An 11,635-nucleotide genomic window follows, 5' to 3' on the forward strand; every position below is an offset into this window, starting at 1 on the left:
AATTCATTTTTGATTTTTTTCTTCCCATTAAGTGCAATAAATCTGCCAAAACATGATACAAAACTATGACTAGACAGTAGATCAAGATTTCCTAAATTTGGTCATATAACAAAGAAATAGTTAATTTAAGAAGTATGCAGCTACATCTAGTGGAATATTTTTAAAAGATTAATATAAATGGAAAAATTATGTTGTTTTCATTTGGGCTGTCATTGATGGACAATTTAATATTGATACATAGAGAGACAAATATCTACGATATATTGATATATCGGGATCATGGTGTTATGCATGCTTGTATAAGACTTCACAAATACTTCAAATTAACAGAAAATTTGTTTTTATCTGTGAATTTGGTCACTGACATTTTAAAACAGAGTATAAAGTTCAAGTGACTTCTCTTATTAGGCAAAATAAAGAGATATATTCACTAACAGATTTAAATAAATTTTAGCTTGTATCAATATTTGAAAGTGTGTATCGATATTGTATCGGATGATAAATATTGTTGATATATCGATATTGCCGTATTCAATGTCAGCCATAGTTTTCATAAACTTATTGTGCTCTGTGAATTCTCAGAAAAGTTGTAACATAAGTGTCACAGTTCAGAACTATTCACTACTTAGGGGAGAAGATATGTAAGTGGTCAGATAGCTCAGTCGGAAGAGCTGCGGAACGGTGTTCCGAGGGTCCCCAGTTTGAGTCCTGGTCAGGCTGCACATTTTTCTCACCCTGTGACATTTGGCACCCAACGGGGACTGTGACTGCATATAACTCAGAGTTTAATTTACATTGCTCTGTACCTCTGTGAAATTCGGGGACAAATTTCAATACAGCAGGGGAGTATGTAATGGTTCAGAACAGTTCACTATTTAGGGGAGAAGATGTGTAAGCGGCCAGATAGCTCAGTCAGTAGAGTCATGGGACAGTGTTTTCTCACCCTGTGACATTAGCAATACAAACATCATGTGTAAACAGAATAAAATGTTCCTGAACGAAATATTACTCTGCTAATATTAGTAATGAATTCATGCATGTACCAATTATTGCTTTAAGAAAATATAAAAATCTTAGTATTGCAAAAAAAATAATAATAACAATTAAATAAAAAAGAAATATACGTGTTCATTACGATAATTGATGTAAGAATTTTATAAGTTATTTGATTTTACTCATAAAATATGGTGCTATATCAGCCAAATATATTTCATCTTTGTGAAAGACAAAATGAAAAACTCATATTTATTTTTGGGACTTCATTCTCAAATGTTTCTCTGTTGCCATTAGTAACTAATCAGCTATCCATTTAATCATAGGAAATTATCTGCTTATGTTTTTCAAAACACTCAACTGTTCAATATGGCTATGCTGAATTGTGTTTGAATTTGAACCATGTCAGGCACCTAGTATAGTAGTATAGGTTAGAGTGCATATTGGGTGTTCTTCGTAAATAAGAAAGTTTAAAAGGAGCGGAGCTTGCGAAGCGACTGTAGCTTTCTTTTTTACGAAGAACATCCAATATGCACTCTAACCGGCTTAGTGCTCCGCCCACTTGCGTTTTATAATATAAAACGTCCAGTTTATATAAAATCTGTTCTATTCAGATTTGAAACCTGAAAATTTGAAAAATCCTCGTCAGTGATTGGCTTAAAAAAATTGGCGAGCACTAATAATTAATCAATGTATTACTGCGCAGGTAGAGTTAAATAATAAAGTGTTGTTTTTTTTATTTTTCGAGGAATATGGAATAGCACAATAAAATTCTATAAATTTCATATGCCTGAACATGAAAATATATTCCATATTTCACTCAAACGAAAAAATATCCTCTTCATATTAATAGATATATTTCTAAAACAACTGTAGCACCTTTAATTTTAACAAGCTTTACATTTATATCAAGATTGTTTGTGAAATTTTTAATTGATATTAAAATATTCCCTTTTTTTGCTAAATTGTGATACCTGAAAGAAATAGGTATAAAGTTATCTGTCTGTCTGTGTTATGCAATTTTGGTATCAAAATGTGATTGTTTTCAGGTATTTTTATTCAATAAAAGCCGTTTTTTTATAATTTTCCATTTGATAATTAATTCATAATTAATTAACACACGAAACATAAAATGGAAAAAATTAAAAGGATTTCATCAACAGTTTGAAAATTTGTATTTTAACATGTGTTGTAAACCATTATTTAACTGTAGCTAATCATTACTGTGGGGAATCATTATATTACAAATCGTGTGATTGTAGTTTACTTTCCCTGGATGAACTCGGAACTTTCAGTTACTTTTATCTGTTGCTGATTCCAGGATTTTATTCTACATGTCACTTAATTAAATAATTACTGCCACTCTTAATTAAGAATTTAAAATGCATTATCATATATATTATTTTTGTGTTCTATGATTCAATAAAACTTAATTTTATTGAAATAAATATTAATAAGAAGATATTCATTTAATATTAATTAACCGAAAATAGGTAAAAAAATTGGAAGATAATCTGATAATAGCAGTTATAATTAATATTGATATGCATCATATGATAATGAATTACAAAATTTCTAATTTTCATACCTTTTTACAGTACTGTAGTGTAGGCTATCCGAATAATAAACCAGACGGTAACTCTACTATTACACCTTTTAAATGGGATTGGTTCATTCAGTTCAGCGTGTCATGACAAACAGGATATGGCATGTTGACATTACAATCTAAACTCAAAGATTGCACATGGTCAACCCACTTTAAAGTTATTCTTTCATGTTAAGTTGAACTTTTACTTCCTTGTTTATATTTTTTGAGGCAAGCGTCTGATATTAAGGATTTAAAGGAAGATAACTCTTGTGAAAACATAAACAACGTGTGAATGTGATTGTAGTTTATCAGCTGGGTTTAGTAGGTATGACTTTCTATTTTATTTCTAAAATTCGATGTAAAAGAATTCACATTGAGCACAACTATTTTTAAAATAATATATTACACGTGCATGCATGTACCAGGAATGTAATTTATATCATACTGTAGACATTGGTAAAGCATTGTAAACAGGTAAAGGCAAAACAAATGTAATCTGACTGACATACAGTATACACAGGTGGCAGTATCAGTGTTTGGACACCCTATCCCTATCTGCCCCTGGACTCATACTACAACCCTGAAAAAAAATAATTCAACACTCTAAGGCTTACTATAAGGTACCAAATACAAAACCGCCGATAAAATTATATAAAAAAATATAGATATTAAAGATTATAGTTCTATAACTATAATTTTGATAGTGGAAAAATTTTTTTTTATATTTAATTTCAACGATGGTTTTGTATTTTGTACCTTATAGTAAGGTAAGGTAAAAACTGGGTAAGGCTGTTTAGGAATTGTCATCCTGGTACAACTACCATGGTGTTGGTAGTTTTCACTCCAGATTACGGCAGTAAGCCAGAGCACAGTTCAACCACAGTTCATGGGCAGGCTGTCAAGCAGTTTACCAGTACTAGTTGCCTTCACTTTTGCAAGGAACTGAAACCTCTGTTCATGCCAGAGCAGAGGTACAGTGCGAATGACCGTAGAAAGGATTTCATGATCAATCACAACGAAAGTGACCTGCACCTTGCGGAAATCAAACCCAATTGTCAGATTCACAGTCCAACGCTTTACCTATTGACTATATCCCCCTCCTGTGTACCTTGAAGTATTCTCGATATTGTATTGAGAAACGACAGCATCAAAATTGTGTCCCAAGTCAAGCAGACTTACTTATATTCTTAGGATTTAGGCACAAGAAAGGGGAGGGAAGTGAAAAAGAATGCAGCCTGAGTGCTGAAAGGGAAAGCTGATCATTTTTTCAAAAATTTACTAACTTATTTAACAACATAGATTTTTGGCTTGTTTAATTCTCAGAGGCCGTTCAGTATTACAGGTATCAATCATACAATGAGTACTTTTCACCTGGATGGTAGTCAAAATATATTGACGTGCCAAAGCCAGATTCTGAGATATTTTCGTTCTAGGTCAGAATCTAGCATTATATTGCCTAGACACAAAATAGCGCAATATCTCGTTGCACAGTATAATTAGTTGGACTTCATGGATGGGTACTGTCTTTTATACTTAAAGATATTTGTAAGGGACTACAAGTATTCCCCAGGAGGACAATAACCCCAAAAGCCTTTATACATAAGATACAAAAGAAATGGCTAATTCTCCATAATTAACATAGCATATACATAACCAACATAGCTTTATGCTATTCTTTGACTGATTGAATTCACTGACCTTAAAGGGCTGCTTCACTGTTATGGTGTTTAAACCTTTGCGGATGCCATTCTAGACAGTTATTATTTGCATTCATTTAATCACTGCAAAATTTAAATGATGCAATTTTTTCCAATTTTTAACAGACCATCACTGAAATTCCAATACAAATACAAATATCTTAATTTCTCTCAGGTCAAGACATTGACAACATGAGGTACCCAATGCCATTGGTATGGGTCATGTTCCCAAAATGCTGGAAAAAAAAAACCCTGAAAAATGATGGATAATATACTGCCAAATATATTTTACATCTTTGTCTTTATTGATCTAGTTGTTGCAAGTTATTGGTCAATAACTAAAAGCTGTACAAGCAAAAGTGTAATTATCTATTTTATGTACCTTGGACTGAGTGACCCCAAACGTCCTCAAAAGTTAGAGACTGCATTTGGTATTTGTCAACCAGATATGAAAGACAGCAGTCAATAAATATAGGCTGTATGAGCTAAAGTTTTAAAGATATTTTTAGCACCAGTGACTTTGACCTTAGTGAGCTATTTTACTCTACATAAAAGTAGAAGATTTCCCTCAATGTTTGTGGAGTTTATTTGTGGAGTATCCAAGGTATCTACCTTCAAAATAGGGAATCTATAAGATGTTAGCCTGGGATGTATGGGCAAACAGTTCATTTACTATACATGTATGCCCAGGGGCATAAAAATATTATTTAAACAGAATATATTGTCAAAGATATAGAAATATCCCTTGAAAATATACTATCAATAAATTATTGTTTATCATCTTTACATAGAATTAATATGTTAAGGTATATTCTTACTATTTTAAATATTTGTTATGATAGTTTATTAACTAATGTAGTTTTTTAAAACTCCAAAACATGACCTATGATCACTGTTAATGAAGCAGTACAAGATGCTAGTGATAAAACTACGACAAACTTTCAATAACACAGCCAGATAAAAAAAGTTATCAACACGTTATTTCAACTTTTGCATTGTATTTGTTTTCACAGTTACATGTTTTATGTTATAGATATATTATAATTTAATTATATGCCTGATGATATCTTTTTCAGATCACAGAATAAGTAACATCATGGATAAAAGAAAAATGAAGAATCAAGACAGCAACACTGAAATTAAGAAAAAAAAGCAGAAGAAGAATAAAGATTCTGAATTTACTGCTGATCAGAATGACCGTCAGATAGAATCATCAGGAAAACAGAAAGTGCATCAAAAAAAGGCAAATGATTTAAATCTAAAGGTATCCAGCATGCAAAATCTGCTGACTGAAAAGTTAAAGAGAGTACAAAATAAGAGGTCAGAAAAAACTGACGTTGAAAATACTAAAAAGATAGAAGAGGCAAAAAAGGTAGAGGAGGCAAAAAAGGTAGAGGAGGCAAAAAAAGGTAGAGACCAAGTACCTAACAATAAGAATTTAGACAATGTAGATAATAAAAGTAATGTCCATGGAAAAAATAAAAGAAATAAGAAGGAAAATACAGACAGGAATGGAGATGAGCAAGCTGTCATTGCAGAGTCAGATAAAACTGATCATGTACAACACGAACTTGGAGAGGAAGAGGAAGTTGATCCAGAAAAAGCTGCCATAAGAGAGAAAAAGAGGGAAAAAAGAAAACAAAAGAAGTTAGATAAACAAAAACTAAAGCAACAAAATGCTGACAGAGCTGGTTCAGGTCAGAAGGCTGCTATTGAATACTTGAATCAATGGAAAAATAGCAAAGATGAATGGAAATTCTTGAAAGTTAGACAAGTGTGGTTGTTACAAAATATGTATGATCAGAAAATGGTAATTTTCCTTGTTATTATACCTCTATTACATGTACATAGGAAAAACATACCTGAGACTTGCTGTTGGGTTATAATTGTAATTGTAGGTCAGTTGTCAAGTGTAATATAAATTACATGGTTACTGAATAAAACTGTTTGCAATCAAATTCTTGCATGATCAAGATCAAAGTACAGTCTAACTTGCCCACGTGACCACATGTATTAAGTGACTTTTGTCTTATATGACCTCTTTAAATTCTTTTTTGGGCAAAGCAACCAGCAACTGCTTATTAGTTTACAACTTTACATAAATGTGCTGTCTTGTGATGATTTCTAACAGTATGCAATTTGCAAAATTTTCCTGCAAGCAAAAAGTATTCAGACAACGGTCTCAAAAAAATTAGTTATATAGGTAAATTGAATTTACACAAATTGATAAGAAATGAATTAAACAATATTTTGTATTAAACATATAGTATGTAAAGTTTATTGATTGTTTCAGGTTGAGGATGATAGTTTTGAAATCTTGCTCGAGTATCTTGAAGGTTTACAAGGGAAATCAAGGGAAGTCACTGTGTCAGAAGCAGAAAAGGTTCTTGAAAAGCCCGAATCAAATGATGAAGGTTTGCGATCTTAAAATCTATTTAACTGAATATGAGGCTATGCTACTTATCTTTGCGAAACACCTGGTTTATATTCTGTGTGTGGCACTATATCTCATTAACAACTGAAGACATTCACTTGCATTTTGACACATTTCTTCTGGATCATTTAGTTTGTTTACCATAAGAGGCCTTTAATTAAGCATGCATTAATTAATTAATTTAGCATAACAGAATATTACCTCATGTGAACTCGGAAAATTCCTGGGTTGCATGTTAGTTTTATTTCCAATGAAGATAATACTATTCAGTTTTTCCTAGATTCTCCCCCCGCCTATATGACTGAATTACTGTTGGGAAAAGGCGTAAAATCAAACAAACAAACAAACAAACAAGATTCTCCCCCTTCGATAACATTGAAAATTCTTGGTGCAAGTTTGATGGATCTGCCAAACCACATGCATGCATGTAGTTTCAATTTCAAACATGTTTATCTTTAGGGTCTCTGACCCTAAACAAGTACATCTGGTATGTATTTCTCTGAGTAATTCTTGTTTGTGGACTTCATGCCTCTTTCCTTACATATTTTTTCAAAAAAAGGAAATTAAGACAAGATAAAAATGAAGAAATACTACATGTCAACACCAGTGCAAGTTCAGTTATTTGATAATCTACCGGTTTCGGTTCTAACGATAAACATTTACAAAATTTTCAAGCTAAAGTATACAAATATGGATGTCTTTTATTGTTGCTTAAAATTGAAAATACTGGCATTGTGCCAATCAACGAATGAAATTACTCTAATCTTTACTCCTAGTATCCTACCTGTATATAACATTGTACTTTGTGAAAGATATGCAGTGTACATAAACAGGTAATCATTTGAATGATATGTCGGCTGAAATATATTTAAATATTGTTATCAGAAAATGGGGAAGCCATGCCTATCTAAATTATTAGTCAATCAAGCTATAAAAATTTTGAAGTTGATTTTTATCAAATTTAAGCTTAAAGGGATACTCAGGCAAAATAATGACAAAAAATATTAAAATGATCTTATGTACTCAAATCAAGCTTAAATGACTTTTCTTGAAGTTTCAGCATGAATTTCTGTTTAAATTCTATATATTTTGGGTTTGAAGCGTAAATATGTCTATATATGTTGAAAAAAAATTTAGACGCCAATAGAATCACCAAATAGTTTTAAAACAAGTCAGGTGACTTGAACAAACCCTTGAAGTTACAATAACAGATATTCTGGATATTGTATGATTGAAGCAAGCCTAAGTCATTCATTTGACATTTCTAGAGTTCACTTTGACAACTTTTGTGAAATGCTAGGCCTCTAACCTGACCCACGCGGGTCACGTTAGGAAACCACCATTTTATTCTTTATATGGAGATAAGTTTTTTTCCTTTGACTGTCTAATATATTTATTTTGATGGCATTTACAGAATAATGAATGAAAAATTAAAAACTGAGAAATGAAAATTTTGCCTGTGTCTCCCTTTAATATATTTATACTTGAAAATACAATGTAGGTCTTTCAGCAAATGATCATTGCCTTGAAAAGTGCCTTGTTCTGTCTTCATCTTTAGGAGACCAGTTTCTTCTCTTCAATTCAATATTGATTTGCATTGTTTGATGTTGTTGTTAATAAATAATTATATTGTATAATTACTTGCAGAATCATCATCATCAGTGATAACTGATCGAGCCAGACAGATAATACAGTTACTGTCAGACTGAGTTAACCGAAATTGAAATCATCACAGACATCATGGAGCATATGCCAGCAATGTTCAACCTTATTGCGATGAAGCTTTGTGGTTTAAATAAGTTGCACATCATGTGAGTTTGAATATGGCATGTAAAAGAGCAACTCAGGGTACTGGATTCCATGTGGAAAATTAGTAGCGGTGTATGTCCTTGCTTTAAATAATGCAAGGAAAGATATCACAGACTGAGAGGAGGGATGGTGTTTAAAAAAAAACAGGCTGGAAACAAAATATATGTAGTAATAAATAGTGATGAAATCCAACTTGATTATTTGAAACATGTTACATCAGCATCACATTAGGTTTTCTTCATGCTAAAGAAAACATTGTATCACTTCTGATTCTTGAAATACATTGTATTGTCAAAGCATTTAGAGGTGTACTAGTTTAGAGTGTGTAAACAGTTTGTTTGCATTTCAATTATGTAATGATAGCATGGAATGTTCCTGGATTCTTACAAAAATGTTTTGGATGACTCACTACTTTAGTTGATGCTAAGATAGTAGCTAGGCTGGGGCCTTTATTGAACCCAGGGTCATTGTTTGCAGCAATATTGGAAAAACAGTGTTTCATGATTTTAACACTTGATATAATGCTTAATGCCATATACATGTATTAACATGTTGTAAAACAAAAGAGAACAATAGTGTTAATTCCATAACAATGGAGTAAGGGTTCTATGGCACTGTATTTTAAAAGAGGAAATAACAAAAGAACGGCCCTTTATTCCTTTTTATACGCCCGTTTGAAAATGGATGGTATTATATTTCCCCCCTGGCGGGCGGCGTCCAATTTTTGTACACCCATGGACGAATTTTAATGAAACTTCATAGAAATGTTAACCACTATGAGAAGCTGTGTCGCGCGCATGGACCAGGCCTGTAGGTCAAAGGTCACACTTAGAGGTCATTGAAAAACGCTTTTCCGGAGCAAAACTTCTACATGGATAGAGAGATTTCAATATAACTTGGCACAAATGTTCACTATTGTGAGGCGGAGTGTTGCATGCAAAATTTAGTCCTTGCGGCCAAGGCTAAGGTCACACATAGGGTCAAAGTTCAGGTAAAAATATGAAACTGTGTATTGGGACCATATAGTTATCATTTATTGAGGGATTGAAACACAAATGGCATTATCATGACTACTGTTGTGATACATGTAATTTAGGTTAATATGTGCAATATAATATAATATACTAAAGATGATTGTCAAGGTCACTAAAGATGATAAAATATAAAGATTTTGTCCAGAGCAAATTTCCTACACATATGGAGGGATTCTAATGAAACTTCATAGAAATGTTCACCACTGTGAGAAGCCGTGTCATGCGCATGAACCAGGCCTCTAGGTCAAAGGTCAAGGTCACACTTAGAGGTTATAGAATAATGCTTGTCCGGAGTAAAACTTTTACATCGTTTTAGCCACTAAATTGCACAATTCTGCGTTACTTTTGCACAATTCCTGCGTTAACTTGGAACAAATGGTTACAATTGTGAGGCAGAGTGTCGCATGCAAAATTTAGGTTCCTGCGGCAGAGCTGCATCAGTACTAAGGGTGTAGTACTTAAGTACCAGTACTTGGCAAATTATGCAGTACCATTACCAGTACTAGATTTTAGCTTGGTATTGCAGTACCAGTACTTTTTTTTGTGAAGTAATTAAGTACCAGTACCATTACTTTTATATGTTCATCAAAGTTTGAATAAATACAGTGTCAAACAAATAATTGCAAATATTATACAGCAAAGAAATAAAATCATAATTTACTTTAAAGTTAACATAACATGTTTACAACTTTATAGTTTTAACATACTTTTTACAAACAATATGTACAATGTTTTTTTAATGATTTTTTATTTAGCGATTAGTGTCTGCTTCTTAGCTTTAACGATATAAGCATGCATATAGTATATATAGCAGAAATTACGTAAGTCTTTTTATTCGTTGAATTGTTACTAAAGTCTCTTATAACTCAAATATATGAGTGGCAATGTACTTTTTAAATCATGTTATATGTGTTCTATGTATATTGTTGTATGTATGTACATTGATGAGACTAAAATAAAGATTGAATATACAACATATATTCATGTCATATCTTATTGTTTAGTAACCAGTCAACTGTAATACAATGCAATCATCTTTCATTTAAAACATAACAGTCTTTTGTTGCCAGCTTTCACACCTTCACACCTCTGTTCAATTTATACCAAAGTAAATAACAACTTTTTATGGTGCTAACAATATAACTTGAAATAGGATTATTTAGAATAGAAGCAATTCATTAGTGATTATTTTGCTCTTTTACTAGTAAATACAAAGTAATAACTTATGTTAATAAGGATCTTTTAGGGTAAAGAGTTATTGAGTCTGTTTATCTCAATTTAATTTTTACTTAAAGTCTTTGGTGCTTTTTTATGATGAATACTATGTTAACATTTGAAGGAATATTGCAGCAAATTATCTATAGATTTAGGAACTTACTTTTTCACAAAAATAAAATAATATAATTTACAGCTTTATTTTAAGAGAAAAAATTGATGCTATTTTTATCAAAACCAAAAGTACTGCATAGTAATGCAGTAGCAGTACCACTTTTAAAGACAGTAATGCAGTACCAGTAGTAGCAAAGTTTTGTAAGAGTAATTAAGTATCAGTACCAGTACTTGCAAAATCGCTGCAGTAGGTACTGCAGTACCAGTACCAGTAATGCAGCTCTGCCCTGCGGCCAAGGTCAAGGTCACACGGGTCAAAGTTCAGATGAAAATGTGTATTGGGACCATTTAGTCATCATTTATTGAGGGATTGAAACACAAATAGTCATTATCATGACTACTGGTGTGAATTATTATCCCCCACCGAAAAGGCGGCGGGGGATATAGAAATAGTCTCCGTCCGGCCGACCTTCCGCACTTCCTTCCGTCCGTCCTTCCATCCGATATTTTTGTCCGGAGCATATCTCTAGAAGTATTTGAGTAATCAACTTGAAACTTCATAGGTGGATAGACCTCATTGAGGAGGAGTGCAGTGCACAAGAATGATAACTCTACCCTGCATAATTTTTGAGTTATTGCCCTTTGTTATTTTTCAAAATTGTTTTTTGTCCAGAGCATAACTACAAAAGCCTATGAAATATCAACATGGAACTTCATAGCTGCATAGATCTCACTCAGGAGGTGTGCAGTG

At 32.4% G+C, this 11,635-nt stretch overlaps 2 protein-coding genes across 10 annotated transcripts in view; one reads left to right on the forward strand and one right to left on the reverse strand.

Moving 5' to 3' along the window:
- The window catches only part of LOC132757314 (caspase recruitment domain-containing protein 9-like), a 46,452-nt gene extending 43,649 nt beyond the window's left edge, over nucleotides 1-2,803 (reverse strand). For 3 of the 8 annotated variants that reach the window (XM_060748567.1, XM_060748563.1, XM_060748560.1), the window contains exon 1: nucleotides 2,582-2,803. The gene's annotated coding sequence lies outside the window, so the exon portion shown is untranslated. The remainder of the gene's footprint in view (nucleotides 1-2,581) is intronic. The other 5 variants (XM_060748564.1, XM_060748565.1, XM_060748562.1 and 2 more) reach the window with 2 other exon arrangements.
- Nucleotides 2,771-10,370, forward strand: LOC132757316 (uncharacterized protein C7orf50-like). 2 transcript variants are annotated; one of them, XM_060748569.1, is made up of 4 exons: nucleotides 2,771-2,906; nucleotides 5,355-6,088; nucleotides 6,572-6,692; nucleotides 8,360-10,370. In XM_060748569.1, exons 2-4 carry the CDS (start codon nucleotides 5,375-5,377, stop codon nucleotides 8,419-8,421), a joined length of 897 nt encoding a protein of 298 aa, XP_060604552.1. In that variant the 5' UTR covers nucleotides 2,771-2,906; nucleotides 5,355-5,374; the 3' UTR covers nucleotides 8,422-10,370. The 2 variants fall into 2 exon arrangements, with proteins under 2 accessions (XP_060604552.1, XP_060604553.1); XM_060748570.1 differs by having other exon boundaries at nucleotides 2,791-2,902.
- The last annotated feature ends 1,265 nt before the right edge of the window (nucleotides 10,371-11,635 follow it).

The sequence above is a fragment of the Ruditapes philippinarum genome, unplaced genomic scaffold (genome assembly GCF_026571515.1).
Source record: "Ruditapes philippinarum isolate M1 unplaced genomic scaffold, ASM2657151v2 ctg3234_1_1_1_1, whole genome shotgun sequence".
Lineage (NCBI taxonomy): Eukaryota > Metazoa > Mollusca > Bivalvia > Venerida > Veneridae > Ruditapes > Ruditapes philippinarum.